The sequence below is a fragment of the Henningerozyma blattae genome, chromosome 6 (genome assembly GCF_000315915.1).
Source record: "Henningerozyma blattae CBS 6284 chromosome 6, complete genome".
Taxonomy (NCBI): Eukaryota; Fungi; Ascomycota; class Saccharomycetes; order Saccharomycetales; family Saccharomycetaceae; genus Henningerozyma; species Henningerozyma blattae.
Genome location: NC_020190.1, coordinates 191,610 through 211,982, shown reverse-complemented (window position 1 = coordinate 211,982; position 20,373 = coordinate 191,610). Strand labels below are relative to the sequence as shown.

General features: G+C 32.1%; 6 protein-coding genes across 6 annotated transcripts; 2 read left to right on the top strand and 4 right to left on the bottom strand.

The window, feature by feature from the left end:
- Nucleotides 1-138: 138 nt before the first annotated feature.
- RTK1 (putative serine/threonine protein kinase RTK1) lies at nucleotides 139-2,376 on the bottom strand (the record flags this gene model as incomplete). Its single annotated transcript, XM_004181097.1, has 1 exon — nucleotides 139-2,376. One exon carries the CDS (start codon nucleotides 2,374-2,376, stop codon nucleotides 139-141), a length of 2,238 nt encoding a protein of 745 aa, XP_004181145.1.
- A 3,550-nt stretch (nucleotides 2,377-5,926) lies between these two features.
- On the bottom strand, nucleotides 5,927-7,870 carry MAM3 (Mam3p; the record flags this gene model as incomplete). The annotated part of the gene is made up of 1 exon (XM_004181096.1): nucleotides 5,927-7,870. One exon carries the CDS (start codon nucleotides 7,868-7,870, stop codon nucleotides 5,927-5,929), a length of 1,944 nt encoding a protein of 647 aa, XP_004181144.1.
- A 1,445-nt stretch (nucleotides 7,871-9,315) lies between these two features.
- On the top strand, nucleotides 9,316-10,518 carry TBLA0F00800 (glycerol-3-phosphate dehydrogenase family protein; the record flags this gene model as incomplete). Its single annotated transcript, XM_004181095.1, has 1 exon — nucleotides 9,316-10,518. One exon carries the CDS (start codon nucleotides 9,316-9,318, stop codon nucleotides 10,516-10,518), a length of 1,203 nt encoding a protein of 400 aa, XP_004181143.1.
- Nucleotides 10,519-17,350: 6,832 nt separating this feature from the next.
- HHF1 (histone H4) lies at nucleotides 17,351-17,662 on the bottom strand (the record flags this gene model as incomplete). Its single annotated transcript, XM_004181094.1, has 1 exon — nucleotides 17,351-17,662. One exon carries the CDS (start codon nucleotides 17,660-17,662, stop codon nucleotides 17,351-17,353), a length of 312 nt encoding a protein of 103 aa, XP_004181142.1.
- A 535-nt stretch (nucleotides 17,663-18,197) lies between these two features.
- On the top strand, nucleotides 18,198-18,608 carry HHT1 (histone H3; the record flags this gene model as incomplete). Its single annotated transcript, XM_004181093.1, has 1 exon — nucleotides 18,198-18,608. One exon carries the CDS (start codon nucleotides 18,198-18,200, stop codon nucleotides 18,606-18,608), a length of 411 nt encoding a protein of 136 aa, XP_004181141.1.
- Nucleotides 18,609-18,827: 219 nt separating this feature from the next.
- Nucleotides 18,828-19,685, bottom strand: IPP1 (inorganic diphosphatase IPP1; the record flags this gene model as incomplete). The annotated part of the gene is made up of 1 exon (XM_004181092.1): nucleotides 18,828-19,685. One exon carries the CDS (start codon nucleotides 19,683-19,685, stop codon nucleotides 18,828-18,830), a length of 858 nt encoding a protein of 285 aa, XP_004181140.1.
- Nucleotides 19,686-20,373: the final 688 nt, after the last annotated feature.

Here is a 20,373-nt window from a genome sequence, read left to right as displayed (position 1 = left end):
ACAATCAAAAAGCTAAAATTATTATTGGAATGATTAGCAGCATTAAAATGGACATTACATTAAAATAGTTAAATTCGTTAATATAAGAGGGATACTAATTGTAGGGGTAGTGAAAACCACTAAAATAATAAAATATTATTACGTATTTAGTGGAGATATTTTTCTTTTGTTTGTGTTATCTTTATCATTAGCGCCTTCAATATTTTCATGAACTACTCTAGGAATAGTAGCTTCCTTAGTATTGTTAATATCCTCAGGTTCAGATATAGAGTTTTTGCCAAATGTATAAGATTTATGACCTTCCGATGTTGATTTAGAAGTTGATGGTAGTTCTGACATATGTGGAGTTGTGATATTTTTAGCCTTATTCTTAGCTTCGGTGCGTCTTTTTTCCAATAATAACAGTTGTTCCTCTGTTACTAAATGATGGATATGATTACGAGGTATTTTGACTAGCCTATCTTCTGAATCATACTTACAAGATTCAATAGTTCTATACCATTTGTCTTGAATAATCTCAGAAGTTTTTATTCTTCTCGAAGGTTCTAAATCTAGCATTCTACCAATTAAATTACGAGATCTATGTGGTAGATATATTAATAATTTATTTGGACCCTTGTTGATATCATCTGGACTGTCTGGTTTCGAACAGAAATTTCTGAAAGATTCTAAATTTTCCTTTGGAGCTCTCCAAGGGAATCTTCTCAGATACATACAATAGAAAATGATACCAATGGACCAAACGTCAGCAGCTCTTGGATCATATTTATCACGGATTAATAATTCAGGTGCTAAATATGGATCTGAACCAACCACACCGCGCGCTAGAATTAATTTATCTTCATTAGGATTTTTGAATATTACAGCACTACCGAAATCGATAATTTTCAGAATACCATCAGAATTAACCACACAATTATCCAATTTCAAATCACGATGAGCTATACCTTGTGAATGCATGAAATTAACACCGCGGACAAGTTGTTTCAAATAACAATAAACTTCATGTTTTGTAAATAATTCACTCATTACCAAATTAAAGAAATCATATGGAGCAAATTCCATACAAACCAAGTAAAGTCCAGAATCTTGTAACATATCATAAGTATCAATAATATTAAAATGATGTAACGCAGCACCAATACAATACTCTTTTGTAACTTTTCTAGAAAATGCTAATTGGCCAGCTCTTGTAATATTTTGTTTAGAACCACTTACATGTAATCTAAAAGTTTTTACTGCATAAGTCTTGCTATCGTTCTTCTTGATAATTGAAACAGAACCAGAGGCACCTTCACCTAATTTTTTACCTCTAACTATTCCAAATTTATTTGCCAATTTTTGGAATTGATCTTTTTCTTTCAAATCTCTAAAGATCAAATTCGAATCTTTATCGATACTAACATAAAACCCATTGTTGATAGTTTTTTCCTTTTCTTTATCAGTCATTTTATTATTTGGTTTCTCGTTCACATTATGGGAGTCTGGCTTAGGATGTTTTGAAGAATCTGAATTTTGACTTTGCAGCACTCTACCTAAGTTAACTGGATTTAATTCTAATGGAACTTGCATAGTCTTCTTGATAAATCTTGTTAGGGATTGGCCCTTTGCTTGTTCAGGCTTGACTGGTTTTAAAGTTTCATCAGCTGCATCATTATAACTTGTCTTTATAGTGCGTAACGTTAAATCATCTTCATTAGCAGGTATTGGGTCATCTTCAGTACCAAATTGATAATTTTCAATTTGCTTTTGTAATCTATTTACAATATGAACATGAGAATTCGGGTCCCTTAATCTTTTAAGATCGAATTCTTTATGTGTTAAAACAGTTGTAATTGGTACTGAATGAGGTGGTATTTGAGTTTCCCTGGGACCTGAGGTTACTGGTGTAACTTTACCATTTTCTACTTTCGAGATACCAGAATCATTAGAACTATGTCTTGATTTGTTATTATTTTTAATCTTTGTATTGGAATGGCGGCTGCTTGTAGAATTACTTCTGCTTCTATTAACGTTAAAAAATCCACTTCCTGAGCTTGGCTTTGTATTGTGGCCAGACGTATTATTACTATTACTATCAGTACCTTCTTTAGTAGTATCATCTGAAGAAGATGAAGGATTAGATCTCTTGGGTGATAGCAGATACCCTAAGAAATCATGACCACCATGTTGCCCTGTTCCAGGAGATACAGCAGATTTCTCAGCTACACTACTGTTTGTGTTGTTGCTAGTGAATAATTTTGGTAAATGGAAACTCTTGTTTCTCTTATCGTTGCTATTGTTTCTGTCATGATTGTTACCACTACTACCACTTTCTGAATGGATCACTGTTGTTGGTGTATCTGAAGTTTTTTTCGAAAGTTTATGTTCACCCATGATCATGAATATGAGATTATTAAAATGATTATGGTACTATTTTTCTCTTAACAGGTGCACTTATCCTTTTTCTTTTACTGATATTTCTAATGAAAAACAAATAATAACTTTGTATATATGTGTAGGATGACAAAAAAAATAAAAATGAAAATGAAAGAGAAAGAGAAAAACAAGACAGATTAAAATCAGTAAAAGAAGATACAATTCTAAAAAAGAAATTATATATTCTGGTAAGTACAAAATGTGTTCTAAGGAAGAAAGTAAAACAAAATAAAAAGCACACAAACAAATGTAAGGAGTGCGGGAACGTAAAACCGGTATTTAACCTAGAATCTAAGGTGTGTTCGAACTTCGTATAAAAACCTAAACAAATGTATAATCTATTTATACTTCCGTGGATTTTCCACTTGGTTCTCTGGCTATCTAGACAACCATATGTATTGTAATCTTGTGAGATACATTAGATAGAACTAAAAAATAAGTCAGGGCTGGTAATAAAGGTTGCATTAATAATAGGTGTTTTTTTTCTGACAAATTGAAATATCTAGTAGTGCTAATTAGATTCCTATCCTGTCAAATTCTTCTGTCATCGAGCTACGATTACATTATACCCAATCAAAATTCCTATCTAGAGAACTCTCTCCACAAAAAGTTTCAGGGGAGCTATCTCAACAGGGGTTTTTCCGGGCTTAAACTCCGAGAAACGCAATGAGCCGAGATTCCCAAAGGAGTTTTTTTTTTCAACTTTTTCATCTAAAAGTATATACGTGTATGATAATATCTGTTAAGCATTGATTATAAACTTAATACGAATTTTATGAATATTCTATGATTTGTTGTGTGAATTGTTTCTAATAGCCTGAGACTATAGCTACAGTGAAGATATTGTTATGGAAATACGGCGAATAAATACCAAGACAAGCTTGTTTCTTTGTAATGGAGATGTGGCAGGGTGTTAGGTAAACTGCATCAGCAAGATAAACTATTGGCTAAGTTAGGACGAAAGGTGTACTTGAAATGGATATAGTATGTTCGGGGACATGCCTTTTTGTGTTTGGAAGTTGCACTCTAGAATAGGGAAAACAAGATTATTAAATCATCTTGGGAAACTAGATATTATAAAGTCATAGACATAATAAAAAATCGTTCAATTTATCTTAGAATTAATGTGTTTAAATCAGACCTAATAATGAATTTTTCACTCTTTATAGATATTTAGACTATTTCGGAAAAATGCCTTCAAAAATAATCATTTTATAAGCATTTATATGAGATATTTTTAGATTCTAAAAAGTTATTTGTATGATTGAAAAAGGAATTTCCTTTATACTATAGGCAATTTCTACAAACGTTTAAAGTACATTGAAACGGAGTGCTCTCCGTGGAAAAAGAGGGGGCTACTTGTGTTATAAGAAATAATTATATCATAATTGTTTATCCAATACCAGATTTTGGCACTATACCGGTTTTTTACACCTTGGGTGCATAAATATTCTTTTTAGGTTTATTAATAGTTACATGATCTGATAAAGATCTTTTTTCCGCGGTTAAACAATGGTATCCATCCATACAAGTGTTAAGTAATTATACTCTTTGTCACAAGCATTAAACTGTATTAATTTTTTAAAAAAAAGTACACAATTATGGCGCGGTGCAGACTCGAACCTGCGCTGTAAATTGAAAAAAGATAAAAAAAAATGAAGGGTCGTTCCTATCGTACATAATGAGAATGCCAATATATCAAATATATTTGTGCCATATAATGATACCATATTATTTGAATTAGATAATATTAGAAGATATATTAGCACTAGTTCTCATCTGAAATACTTTTGAATATCTAGTGTTAATCTAATCTTTCAAAATTTCATATGCATAGAGTCTTTGTGGCTTAACAAATTTAAGAAAAGTTTTCTATTTTAATTAAGGTAAATAATAAGACAAAAAAATTGAAGAAAAAAATGAAATTTAAGGTAATAATATAGTACAATTTAGCCTAACTTCCTTGTTTCATAATGCACCTTGAAAAGGCTTATGATGAAATAAGCCAACTTTATGTATATGAAATTTTTATACTACAAGGGTTACATTAATTAGTTGAAAAGAAAATAAGATATTAATTTTTTTTAGACAAAATCATCTTATATTAACAGTTTGGAAGGCCAAAGAATACTAAAAAAAATATTTTTAAATTTAAACAAATTACAAAAAAAAAACAACAACAAAAAAACAGGGAATTTATTTTATAATATTTTCTTTAAAAAAATAAATATCCCTCGTATTTTAAGACATATTCAAATATTCTACTATGATATACTATAACAAATGATGAAAAATTTAAAGTATAAATAGGTTAATAATTAAACTATAATGCTGGATTGTAATAACAAAAAAAAAGTAATACAACAAAGCAAAAGAAGTAATTAAATCAAAGCCTCTGATTTTTCTTATTTCAATTTTACAAATAATAAAAAGTTTCATTTAAAAATGTCACAAATTCACGATATGTCAATTAATATTGAAAACATTGATGGTTTTACTTATATTATCGAGGAACATAAAAACAAGATTGATTTAATTGATTTTCAGATAGAAGAATTAATTAAACTATATGATTCAGTTTTAGTTGATAACATTAAAAATCAATTTGAAAATAGAGAAGTCAATGAAATTAGTTTGAATAATTATAGAACAAAAATTGAAGCTTATCAAGCTGAAAGAGATGCAGAACAAGAAATATTAGATGGGGTCTGTGAAAGATATAATAGAAGTTTGGTAGCAAGAGAATTAAAAAGAAGAAGAGATTTATAAGCTGTTTGTCTAAAGGTATTTTCGTAATATTTTTATTTTTATAAAATGCTCTTTTAAACCTTTTAAAAAAAATATTTATACGTACTTTAATTTAATATTTATAAGATTTCAAAAATTGTAATATTTGAAAAAAAAATTGTGAATAGATGTCAAGATAAATAGGGGTCGTGACGAATGTACTCAGGAGGGCAGGAAGTTTTTTAACTATTAACAGGTCCCATTACTCATGCCAAATCGTCTAAACTCAAATAAATTCTAAATCGAAAAGTAAAATAATGATCTTAATTTTTGATCGAATATATGGCTTAAACTTGTGAAAATTGCAACAGGACTTTCATCGAAAGTAGTTGAAATTGCTCTCTTTTTGTTATTTATTTTAAATTAAGTCTATAAATTACAAACAATACATACTACAACAGTAAATAACTTGCTACTTATGGAAGACGTTCTTGTTGATTTTTTACTGTAGAGGACAGTATTTCTGTCCTGAAAATATGTCATTCGGAGTATCACAACATTAGAAGAAGATATTTTTCATTAGAAAGCAAATTATATAATTATGTCATACAAGTGTTTAGATCCATTTATATGCCTTGTTCATTAAAAGGTCAAGAAATATGAATATTTTAATAAGTGTTACTTAATGGAACAAAATATAGAAAGAAAAGGGAAGGGGGGGGGGGGGGGGCGAAAAAAAATAAATAATAAATAAATAGTTGAACAAGAATTGAAGAGTAAACTAGGAGACTGAAGAATTTCCAGAATTAATGCTTGCGTTGTCATTTGGTTCAATGATCGTTTTGGAGACACCTTTCACAGTTATGATGGATTCTACAATACCATTAGTGATTGATTTATAGGAAAGATTTGCACCTGATGGATCAATGGTTTGAGAAGGTGGAACATCATTGTCATCAGCTGCTGATATTGGAATAATATGTTGTGAAGATTTCTTTTGAACGATTTGGATTTGTTTTGCGTTAGGAGTATTCACTACATTGGATTGAGACGGTATAACGATATTGACCGGTTGTGAATGTTTTGTGATTTTTGGGATACTAGATTCATCGGTAGTATTTTGATTTTTCCATTTAATATCAGAGACAGTATTTATCTTTTTCTGTTTAATAGAGCCATAATTTGAACGAGTGTTATTGGAATCATCATCTGAATCATTTGGTAAATTTTTAATCGTGACAAAAGATTTCTTCACTTTTAAAGGGTTGGAGGCAGGGTTAGAAGGTTTGATATCTTGAAATTGAGTATCATGAAGAATATGATGTTGATCATCCGGGTTCGAATTATGATTGTGTTGAGGTGGAGAATGTTTAAAAGGTGGGAAAGAAGTTGTAGAATTATTTGAAGAAGGTGGTCTTGTATTTAGTGCATGTAGATCAGGAGAATTTGCCATGGCGTTTGCATTGTTATATAACTGATGCAAATAAGGAGTCATATGTCTTTTGCTTAAAAGTGGTGGTGGAGAGTCTCTCTTGATACGATTATGAATATCTATGAAAACATCAGATTCATCAATAATTTCTTCACCAATTAATTCTTCAATAACATCTTCCAAAGTGACTACACCAATAGCTCCCTGCGAAGAACCTGGATTATTACTAACAACACACATGTGAGACTTACCCTCTTGGAAATAATTTAAAATATTTAAACAGGAAGTGGTAGGTCTTGTCTCTGGTAAAGTGGCCAAGGGGAAATGTGAGACTTGAAGTTTGTCATCTGAGTCATAAGAGATCAAGACACGAACCAATAGCATTCCGATGAAATTTGTTGGATCATTAGGTAAATGGATGGGGATTCTTGAAAACCCTGAATTGAAAATATGTTGTATACGATGAGAGTCTAGGATTGTATCAGCAGACATGGTATAAACGTTTTCCATTGGGGTCATCACTTCAAAGACTGATTTTTCTTTCAAATCTAAGACTGCAGAGATAATGGTGACTTCATCTTGGGAAAGACGTTCAACACCCATTGTCTTGTGTAAAGTCACCAGAGTCTTTAAACCTGATTTTTTATACATGGTACCGTGAGATTCACCCAATATATAATCTAAGAGTCTTGCTGTTGGGTAGACAATGGGGAAGAAAGTATACATCAATACAATAACAAATGGACCAAAAAACGCACCTACTTGAAGACCATATTTGACACAAGTACTTTGAGGGATAATTTCACCAAAGATAACAATTAAGATTGTCGAGAATACAACAGCTTGCCAACCACCACCATTCAATGATCTATCCAGAACAATAGGTAAAGTTTCATTGGTGATGACATTGGATAATAGTAAAGTGACCAATATTTGATGTTTCCCATGACTAAACAATTTCAAAACTTTTTCAGCTAATTTTCTTTCATCATCGGAACCGGAAGAAGATATAACTTTCAAATAAACTTCATCTTGACCCATTAGACCCAAGGTTAAACCAGCAAAGATACCACCTAAGATAACTAAAGACACTGACACTACCAAGTAAGTGACATTGATTTGAGAAGGTTCCATGGGAGATGGGGAGGGTTGTTCATTGAATTGATTTTTCAAAGGTAATGCATGTAGAAGAGGTAATAATGAAATCAACAATATAATTTTTTCCACAGATAGAAACAACCTTAAACGATGGTTATGATGGGGTTGTGAGGGATACGGATCTGGTACGTTCATCGTGCGACACACTTGGACGGGAGAGGAATGGAATTGAGTACTGTAAGTAAAGTAGAAATGGTTTTCTTTTTTTTTTTTATTATATATATATATGCATTCTATCAAGATATATTGTATGTAGTCATCACTATTTGGAAAGCATTCATTAAGCACATACGAAAATGAAACAATCTAAAGAAAGGGAAAAATTGAAAGAAATAACCCCACGGGCCGAGCATGGTCACGTGTAATAACGGGGAAACAATGGAGAAGCAAATGGGAAACAAACGAGTTTACTATATTAACACACAAAGTAATAATATAGCAACGTTTCGTATTAATTTGAGAGCTTGGCGAATAGTCTTTTTTTTGATCATGATGATTGGTTGGTATGAGCTGTAGAATGATCTGGAGGGTGAGCTGGGTACCACCAGGCACGGCACACCTTACATATATATAGGTAAAGATATGTTTATATATGTGTGTATAAATTGCCTTGATCTAATGTAGGTGGGCCACGTCTTGTTTAGCGAGTCGGAATTGGGCCTTAATGATCTTTAATAGTTAAGTTAGGAATAGCATAGTTGTTTCTCAAATAACAAGAGCACGTGACAAACGGCTGCTATTTCCTAAAGCTTCACGGGCGATCTTGAAAAAGATCCCGACGGAACGATTTCCAGTTCCGGTAACACTGCTAAAGCGCAAACCAAAGTCACGTGGTCAACCATTAACAAAGAGTAGATGATACTCTATAGGGCAAACTAATGAGCAATTGAACTAGATTTACAAAGACTACAGCTGTCAATTCACATTAAGGCGGAAAAAAAGGGGTATCATTATTCACAAGATTACATAAACAAGCAGCAATACAAATGGGCAATATAAGGACAGCATCAATTGACTAATTAATTATCAAATCTACCAATAATAAGCTCCCTATTATCTTCCTTTCTGTTACCCTAAATCTTTCGACAAATCTTTCGACAAATCTTCTCCTACACTTTTGCACAATGCACAATGCACCACGTGCTCCCAGCAGCCTCGGTTTCCCCTCTAGGAAACAACTTCCGTGCCCCCTTTTTCTTTTCTTCTTTCGCCTTTTTGCCTTTTTTCCTTTTTTCATTTTTTTCATTTTTCTCTCTTTTCCTTTTTTTCTCTCTCTTTTCTTTTTTAACTCCTCTTTTCACTCAGATCTCGTCACGCCACCAAAATTCCAATCTCCAAATTTCGAAACTCCAGTTATCCTAAATCGGCACATTCCTCGCCCACGCGAGTTCGCCCTCTCGGCCTTATATATAGGCCTGAGCGCCTGCTTTCTCCGGCCTAATAATATCAAACCCAACACCCCAAGTCTCTCCAGAATTCCACCCACATCGCGCTAACTCTCGGGAAAAAAAAGAAATAATAAGAAAGGGAGACCAATCAGAAATAGGCAAACACATCCATACACCATAACATAGCACCCCATGTCTCGTCCGAATACCCATGCCTCGCCGTTTCATCACGTGAAGTCTAATAAGACATCACAAATGCCTTTGAAACTAGAGCGCCCATACAATGTGACCGTTATCGGTTCAGGGAACTGGGGGACCACTATTGCCAAAGTCGTGGCCGAAAACACACGTGAACATCCAAGTTGTTTTGCGCCAACCGTTCAAATGTGGGTTTTCGAAGAAAAAATCGATGGTAAGAATTTGACTGAAATTATTAATACTGAGCATGAAAATGTGAAATATTTACCAAAAATCAAATTACCGGAAAATCTGGTTGCAAACCCTTCATTGGAAGATTCAGTGAAAGGTGCCGATATTTTAATCTTTAATATCCCACATCAATTCTTGCCAAATATCGTTAACCAGTTGAAACCTCACGTTCTTCCCTCTGTACGTGCTATTTCATGTTTAAAGGGTTTCGATGTGGGTCCTAAAGGTGTTCAATTGTTGACCGATTATATCACAGATAATTTAAACATTCAATGTGGTGCTCTTTCTGGTGCTAATTTGGCTACCGAAGTCGCTTTAGAACATTGGTCTGAAACTACAGTTGCCTACAACTTACCATTTGATTATAGAGGTGATGGTAAAGATGTTGACCATAGAGTCTTAAAAGCTCTTTTCCATAGACCTTACTTCCACGTTTCCGTTATTGATGACGTTGCCGGTGTCTCAGTCGCTGGTGCTTTGAAAAATGTTGTCGCTTTGGGTTGTGGGTTTGTTGAAGGTTTAGGATGGGGTAATAACGCCTCGGCGGCTATCCAAAGAATCGGTCTTGGTGAAATCATTAAATTCGGTCTAATGTTTTTCCCTGAATCAAGCGTCGAAACTTATTATAAAGAGTCTGCAGGTGTGGCTGATTTGATCACCACTTGTTCAGGTGGTAGAAATGTCCGTGTCGCCAAGATGATGGCTGAAACTGGTAAATCCGCCAAAGAATGTGAAGAGATCTTATTGAATGGTCAATCCGCCCAAGGTATCATCACTTGTGAAGAAGTTCATGAATGGTTAACCACTTGTGACAAAGTAGACGAATATCCATTACTTGAAGCCGTCTACCAAATCGTCTTCAATAATGTTCCAATGGAAGATATCCCTGAGATGATTGAAGAATTAGACTCTTTGACTGTTTTTGCTAAAAGTGAAAACAAGCCAACAACTGAAACGAAAAAATGAAATGAACAAAAAAAAAAATTTAAATAATTTATCGCATTTATGTACAATATATATATATTTCTCTGTCTTTCTGCACTTTACGTTACCTTTCTTTTTTTTATATATATATATAACTTTTAATTTTGAAAGCTATGCATTATAAATGTCTCAGTATCTGTCGTGGCGAAGTAGCACTATTCTTATGTATACTTTAGTCATATGTATGCATATCGACTAGTAAGGAAAGGTAGTTGTTTGCAGAAAGAGATATACCATTTAATAGAATTGTAACAATAATGTGTACGTAGTTTCTGCTGGAAAATAATATAATAATTTTCTAATTATTTCGTAAAAAGACATTTTTGCTAAGTGTTTAATTTTCACATGCCTGTTTTTTGGTTCATAATTAAGGTATTAGTTAAATAAGGGAAATGTTCTTTAGCTAATAAGAACATTTATCAATGGAGCTTGTTTAGTATATAAAGAGCATATTTTGTAAATAAATATAGATGCATATAGAGTATATAAAAGAAGTAATCCAAAATTACATCAAAATTCATTATTTAATAATGTCAGACTCTCTTCAATTCTAGTAGTTTCATTACAATAACATCGTAATTTTTAGATCTTTCAGTATTTTTAATGTTTTTGTGTTTTTGTTTGGTTCTTATTTCTTAAAATTTTGTTATAGACGATATCGACTTTAGACTCATCTACAAGTTGCTAACTAGAAGTTATATACAACACTGAGCAACTGCTAGCTGCATACCTGTGAATATTTGTTCGATGCATAATCTCTACTAGTTAGCCAGCATTACTCAAACTGTGCACTCCTACCCTAGTAAGTAAGTTTATAAACAGACGAATTAAAGTAAAATGGAAAAGCTGGCGTTGACCTTTGAAAAGTGTATAAAGGCCAGATATTCAGTCTTAAGTCGTAAAATTATAGTCATTTTATATAGTTATTTAGTTTAAGAAGAAGAACAATTATATTCGTAAGTTCGAAGGATTAACTGGTGTTAAGTTAATAGATTATCAAGTTAAGTTTTGGTAATTACTATTTAAGTGTATCGTACTTCTAAGTTGGTTTATAAAAATTTCTGTGACATAGTGATACTGTTAGTATACTGTGTCAAGGGTTAGGATCTTACAAGCCTTAACTAAATCAGAGACGTTCACGTCAACATGTTGCGACGCGTAAACTCGCTTGTATATAAAACGATGCCCATGAGGCATCTATATAGAATTACACAGAATAAGATAAGTAAGTTATAGTTATAAGAATAATCAGGGTTATAGTCATCTGTAAAAATACTAGCCAGATTACTATATAGGAATTTTGATTTTATATCTAAATAATAAAGAGTGTTTTGAAAAAACTAAAAATGATTGTGGTATGCTATTGAATTCCTTTTTTTTTCACATGTCAGACTACAATCTATTTAATTATCAACAAAGAATATGTTCCTGATGAAAAAAGCATATTGTAAGAGCTCTTATTGATTATTCATCTAATGCTAAAGGACTATATATGAATGAAAAACTACATCTTATTATTAGCTTATAACTAATTATACTGTATCTGAAGACATTTTATTGCGTTAATTCAATTCTATATGAATGTATTGATTAAACCAACCTAAATATTCAGATGATTCGGGATGCTTAAAAATAGATATATGGTTATGCTTATTAATGTTCCACATTTGATAGAAGTACTTATGAGTGTAAATAATACTAAACTTTTTTCAAGTGTTTTATTCGATAGAATATTATAGTATTACTTTAATTTCACATGCAATATATCATTATAAATGTATAATTTGTTCCAAGTAAAATAAATTTTAATTACGTATCGTATTTAAATTGAAGAAAACCATTTCTAGATAATTGCAACACTAAAGCAAGGGTTCAAATCAGGCAAATTCCAAACTCTATAGGGGGAATTCTTTGTAAATTAAAACTACTCTTTGAGAAATTTTCACTGACAGGTTGTTGTGTTTTTTTTCAATTTGCGGAGTTTTGGCTGTGGGAATCTAGTGCGGCATATTGCTGGCGCGAGAGATTCGCTGTAAAACTTCGCACTGATCATCGATGACAGCAAATAATACGCAATGAGTGAAAAATATTTGATATAAAAGAGAAGCAAGAACCTTGGTTTTTGGAAAAATTATATTTGAATTTTAGTTTATTGTAAAGAATAAGATATCATCAACAAAATACACCAATTCACAAAATCCTCTAATATCAATGTCTTCAACTAATACTTCAAACTGTAACAACTGCCAAGATTGCCAATGCAATGTCTGTGAATGTTCAACATGTGAATGTTCTCAATGCCCAGGAAAATCATGTAAATGCATAGATTGCAAATGCACAGATTGCAAATGTTCTGAAAAGAACAATAATAACTGTGGATGTTCAGAAAAGCCAAAAAACAATTGTGAATGCTCTGAGAAAAAAGACAATTGTGAATGTCCTGAAGGTAAAAAACAATTGTGAATGCTCAGCTGAAAAGAGCACTGCCTGCAACTGTAATGGCAGTAAAGATTCAAGTTGTGCATGCCAAGATTGCTCCTGTGCTCCAGCTAAATGCGGCTCTTGCTCTCCATGCAAGTGTGAAGAATGCAAATGTCCCCTACAAAGAAGGGATGCTTCATGCTTAATTTTTTCAAACATTTCTAACTTTCGATCTAATTCTGCATTCATTTTCACAACATACCAAAACAGCGATTCTAAACTATATATTTTTTATCTAGCATATATACATACCAAGTGAATATTTTCAATATATTTTAAAATTTTTATTCTTATTTATAAAAATTACTCACAAAGTCTAGTAAAAATCGATTTAGTTGTACACTATATCTTGCTCATATTATCAGTTACAATTATTATAAAGAAGAAAAAAAGAATATATTCATTTTTGTATTGTAAAATGTACCTGATATTGTGCAACCTGCAAGAATTTTAAAATTTAGTCTTGCAAGTTGCACATAAAAATATTAATGGAGATAGAGGAACAGAATTTGAAACCAAAATGGTATCAAAATGGAACTGCTCAGGACATTTTCTCATTTTTTCTCTTTTTGTTTTTTTTATATCCTCAATTAATAAAATAAGAGAGCTAATTACTACTTAAACAGACTAAAATAAGATCTGGAGGGAGTTGAAACTATACTTTTATTCTTACCTGACAAGTATTTCGGTATATATTGAAAAATGGTATAATAAAGTGTCCAAAAAGGGTACTTGAATCCATATCATTGGCTTGCTAGTCTTATTTGCATAGACAGGCTTTAATATAGCTTAAGAAATAATTTTAGCAAGATCTTGTAATGTTTTTAAAACAGAGTGTGGTTTCGTAGTTTCAGATGACTGTACTTAAAGAAATAATTGATTAATTCTAAGGTCAGTGGTTATCAGGTTAGTTTGTACTTCAATTAAATTTATTTTTTTCAATTTTTTTAGTAGCCAATTTACATTAAATATTTGTTTATAACATTTTATACATATCAGATGACTGATACTCATATCATAAAAGTTGAAAAAGATTTAAACAAAAATATAATATTAAGAAGCTTTATCAACAAATAAGACAAATTTATACCAAGTGGAATTGCCGCCAACACTTTTTCTAAGTCAATAATGAAAGCTAACAACTCTTCCCCATTTTCTTATGATCTTTAAATTACAAGAAGATAAATAAATAAATTAGATAGCAATAATTTCGGTTCTTTGTATAAAAATTGAGATCTGTACTAAGATCAAACGTTATATATATTTATAGTGCTATATAATCTCGTAACCAAATATAAACATTGACTATCGCTTGTATCAAGCCATCTACTTATTTTAACATAATATGTGTCAAATAATTAGTTCTCAATACAAGTATATGGATATATTAAATAAAAATATTTCATAGTAAAGATGGTAAGAACTGTCAAGTTCAAGAAGTGATTATGGTTCTATAATTACAATTCAACAATTATAGAGTTCATTTTCAATTTCTATCTTGGAAATATATAAAATAGTACTTGGATGTTTACGAGCCCTACTTAAAACGTCTGTAATTCTGATTACTACAACCGTCTATCTACTGCAAAAATGTGCTAAGCCGCGCGAGTGAAAATTTGCTTGCCCTAACAAAAATCTGAAAGCGAGTGCAAGTGAAAAAGTATAAAAGGACGATAGGTAATGGTTTTTAAAACAGAATTTTAATTATTTCCTCTCTTCTTTTTTTGATTTTTTTTTAAAAGGGCTGTCGACGTACTTCATAGGATCATTTCTATAGGAATCGTCACTCTTTGACTCTTAAAATGAGCCATTGAATCCAACTTGGTTGATGAGCCAAAATACCTTCATGCCCAAGAGTGAGAACCACAGAATAATGTATTGAAAGTTTATGCTAGTTTGGTTCCGTAATCCTTAGCGGTTCGGTCATCTGGTTTTCTTTACGCTTTTTGTTTTGCTGTTTGCTGTGTTGCTTTTGTAGCACGTTTAAAATGGCGCGATGATCTTGGCCCAGTCTGTGAGCTTCTCTTCGTAGAAGTGACAGTGCTATCTGGGTGGGTGTGAATGGCAGTCTGACAAGTCCTTCCATATATTTAATCGTAATGTTAAAGGCTTAACAAAGCGGGTAAACTAATATGGTAGTAAATAGTATTTGTATATGAGTAGTTTCAGATAGAATCACAATTAGCTTAGTGCATTGGTGATTAATAAACCTGTTTAAAGTATATGAATGAAATTGGGCTACAGATTTACGGACTAAACTTAATTAGTATACTTATGTATGCATATAGTAATGACATTATGACACTTCGATGTCAATCCCGGTGTAATTTATCAAGTAACAGAAACGAAGAAATTGGGTAACCATTTAATAAAATAAGAGAGCTAATCACTGACTAAGCATACTAAACTAAGAATGAGAGTTGGGATTTTACTTTTATTAATCTCAAACTTTATTTCATATTGATGAAAGTAAGTAACAAAATTATACTGTTTCTTAACGTATATTCAAGTTGAATATCGGCTATAAGTATCTGACTTTTGGCGGTAATATTTAAAAGATAAATCGCAAATATTACTGTTTAGCGAGTCAAGATCCCTGTTAACTTCATGAAGGTAACAATGGAGACGATGATAGTCACTTTCTATCACTATTTCTTTTTCTGCATTTGGACCATCAGAATTATTTTCCTCTATATTATAAATTTCTTTCGATATTAGTAACGGACGTAGACGTAACAGCAGTCCAGTGTAAACTCTCAGTTTCAGATTGTAGACATACTAAATTTAGCCATTTTTGTTAAGGTGTTGCTCTAATAAAATCATAGATTAAATGAATGTATAGCAGAGATGGATTGTATTTCTGAACACCGCAACTACAAAGTAATGTCTCATAATTGCGTGCAATATTTTAAAACAGTTTATAAACAAAATTAATATCATTACAGTTTGGATTATCTGGTTTAATAGAAGATACCTTTGGGAATATTAGCAAGAAGAAATTCACGATCATCTAAGGTTTGAAAAATCATATCGTCATCATAATCTGTCATGGCATTTTCAATGTTTGGCTCGGGGAGGATGTTATTTGGAGAATTAGTGGTGGTTAGTGTGGACTAAAACACGCCCTTTGCATGATAGTCAAGCAGCATAAGGTTAAGAATATTTTCAATATTGTCAGAAGAATGATTGGAAGTCCCCCAGTTAGTTTGGTAATGGGTAATTGAATACTATTTTCTCTGCGAATGAGAATATCCACAGAGTCATAGGGGATTATTAAAATGTAAGCTCTCTAAAAAGGTCTTGCAGTCGATGTTATTGCCATGTAACGCTGAAATGATCTCTTGAGACTCGTCTAATGACAAGTATAATAAAATCATGGTAAAAAAAAATGGAGAATTTTCTGAATGACGCAATTGTTAAGACAATTCTGGAAGAGTAATCAGGTTCATTGAACTTATTCTTGTTACAAATAGCATGTAAAACATGCTGCTAGTAGTATTACACAGCTTTCTTACCGTATACTGAGGAGAATAATTCTTGTACCATCTATATATATTTGTCGAAGATTGATGGCACTCACGGTGGGGGGGTCGATAATACTGATCAGTCCTCTCATGAGCAAGAGAATAAACACTATGACTCGTCTTCTAAGAATTATAGCGTACCTCCTATGAGACCCAATATATGCCACATGGTTATGATCTTTTTGAAAATTGTAATCATTCTACTTCAAAAAAATTAAAACACTCATAATGTTACCAACAAAGTCTCTCTATATCGGATATCTGACAACTCAGAATTTGATCAATGGATCAAACTGTTCTTCCAGTTTCTGAGGAATCAGGGATTAGGACATACGATCATCACACTTGATTTGCATGCGATTCTACTCTCGACAGAGCAGAAAGGCTATGTACTAGGAATATTCGTACAGCTTATGATTTATATAAAGATGTCAAATAAATAAATAAAATAATATAAAAAAGTCAAGTATGTGTATAAGTTAGTACACCTATTATACTAAACGAATTAAATTACCTTCAAGAAATAATAGTATGAAATTATACATTTCTTTGTATTTACATTTAATTATTATCCAAGTATATTTATTAAATCTAATAATTTAAGAAAACTGCAATACTATAATTTAAACATAAATAAACAATTTCAAGTGGCAACGCGTCATAAATCAGACGCGTCACTAAAAAAATCTTCTTTTTAATTAAAAAAATAAAATTAAAACGTATTAAAATGTAAACGTAAAATGCATATAAAAGTATAAAGACATAATGTACATATCTAGTTAATTATTGAATATTGAAACAGGCGACTATTAACCACCGAAACCATACAGAGTTCTACCCTGTCTCTTTAAAGCGTAAACCACATCCAAAGAAGTAACAGTCTTTCTCTTGGCGTGTTCTGTGTAAGTAACAGCATCTCTAATAACAGATTCTAAAAATGATTTTAAAACAGCTCTGACTTCTTCGTAAATTAAACCAGAAATACGCTTGACACCACCTCTTCTTGCTAATCTTCTGATAGCTGGTTTTGTAATACCTTGAATGTTATCTCTTAGAATCTTTCTGTGACGCTTGGCACCACCTTTACCTAAACCTTTACCACCTTTACCTCTACCGGACATTATGATTTGTATATATGATTAAAAAACTTTGCAAGTTTGTAAGTTTGCTTGTTTGTGTTTATTATCTATCTTTGAAACATATATTTTCTAATCACAATTTAATCAATTTAAGCTCTCTTATATATACTCTAATGTCTATTGCCTAACCCTTTATTACAGGGCTCAATTTTTCGCGTTGCAGGGTGAAACCCTCGGACCGTGTTATTTTTATTTTCACCATTTTCAATTTTTTCCATTTCTTTTTCATTTTTTCACTTCACGTGTGAGAAAAATTTAAAATAGCCGGACCACGGTTTTCGCACCGGGATGCTTTTTTCACACCATCACATCCTAGTTAAGTTATTCTAATTATATCCAAAATATTTACCTTAATTTAGTTTTTATTATTTCATATATTCAAGCATAATAGTTTATAATTATTTTTAATATTTTTTAACATTTTTTAATTCATATATAAACCACATCTTTATGTTTCAAATATTGGAATCCTGTCTTGATATAGAACAATATCAAAACATCATCAAACACATTCACAATGGCTAGAACCAAACAAACAGCAAGAAAATCCACTGGTGGTAAAGCACCAAGAAAACAATTAGCTTCCAAGGCTGCCAGAAAATCTGCTCCATCTACCGGTGGTGTTAAGAAACCTCACAGATATAAGCCAGGTACTGTTGCTTTAAGAGAAATCAGAAGATTCCAAAAATCTACTGAACTACTGATTAGAAAATTACCTTTCCAAAGATTGGTTCGTGAAATCGCTCAAGATTTCAAAACCGATTTAAGATTCCAATCTTCTGCCATTGGTGCTCTTCAAGAATCTGTCGAAGCTTACTTAGTTTCCTTATTCGAAGATACGAACTTGGCTGCCATTCATGCCAAGAGAGTTACCATCCAAAAGAAGGATATCAAATTGGCCAGAAGATTGAGAGGCGAAAGATCATAAGTCGTCGAAACTTCACATTCGCATTTTTCCATTCACTCATATTCCAGTTCTAAATTTTATATAACTTATGTATTTTGTAATATATTTTTAATCATCTTTTACGTTCATTTTCGCATATGTCATTAAAATTAAATTAATTTAGTTTATTTTCTTTAAGGAAAAAAAAGCAAACATTAATGTATATATACAAACATAAATATATATCTATACGATCATAATCTAGGCAGAGCCAGAGATGAAGAACCATTTGTCAATGGATTTGTCAATTGGAGCATCTTCCTTTGGAGAAGCAGCTGGAACTTGGTTGACTTCTTGGAAAGTTGGAGTTTCCTTCAAAGTGGTGTTTTCCAAATTGATACCCTTGGAGTCAACGGACTTACCTTGGATCAAAGTCTTCCAAGATTCGTTGGTTTCCTTGATGACGTCCAAAGCATATTTCTTGTTTTTGGCTTCACCGGAGAAAGCAAATTGGTTTTCTGGTTTACCATCTGGGATTTTGTAGATTCTAAACCATTCATTAGTGGCTCTTAATAAACCTGGGAAGTATTTTTCAACATCTTCAATGTCATTCAACTTAGAGGCTAATGGATCGGTAACATCGATGGCAATAACTTTCCAATCGGTTTCACCTTCATCTAATAAAGCCATAACACCCAATACTTTGACTTGTTTGACTTGACCAGTGTAACCAATGGTTTCACCGATTTCCAAAACATCAATTGGATCATTGTCACCAACAGCTTTAGTGTCTGGGTGGACAACGTTTGGGTCTTCCCAAGTTTGTGGGAAAGCACCGTAATTGTGAATGTAACCATGGTGTGGGAAACAGTTACGGACGAATCTTAACTTACCCTTCTTGGTATCTTGGATGATTGGGTTCAATGGTTCTTCCTTGGTGATTTCCAATTTAGCATTAGACCATCTTGGGATTTCAACAACCATGTTGAAAATTTGTTTTTCTTCATCAGCGTATAATGGGATATCATGGAAGGCAGAGACCGGTTTACCGTTTTTTTCAATAAAGACTCTGTAGTCCAAGGTGTTCTTAGCACCAATTTGTCTGGTAGTATAAGTCATTATGTATAATTAATTGAGAGGGAAGGCTTGAGGAGCTTATTGAATTGATTTTAAGAATGTTTATCAGAAAGTATGGAAGTCTTGGTTTTTTATATATATACTATTGAAAGTTCAGTAGTGAAACAAAAGAAAAAAAAAGAATTAAAGGTTGTCAAGTGATATTAGAAGGTAATCAAAATTGTGGTGGAAAAAAAAATCCTAAGAAAACAAAACGTGCAAGGTGTTTAGGTGATTACTATTTTAGGAAGGAAAATTTCAATCTTGGTGCACGGGTGGTGAAATCTTTTTCTGTGAATTATTTATTATAATTATATCAATATAAATCTATGAAATATGACCAGGGCTATAAAAGACTTTCATTAAAAAGGATTAATACATAAGGAGAATGAGTCATGTAAGATGATGAAATATGGAAAAAAAAGACATCATTAACGATGTTTTTCTCTTGAAGAGACAAATAAGGGTAACTTACTTGTTTTGATGCGTACAATCATAAATTCTTGGTAAATATATGTATATGTGAAGGTTGATTTGTACGTTACAAGAGATATGCAAAGTGGGTTGTTATTTATAGTAATGCTTCCAGGTTATACTATGGTTAATTTATCCAAGATACTTAGACAAAACAGTCTTGAATACAAATTGCAGCTCAAAGGATTCATTCTTTATTATTATTATTTTTTTTTAA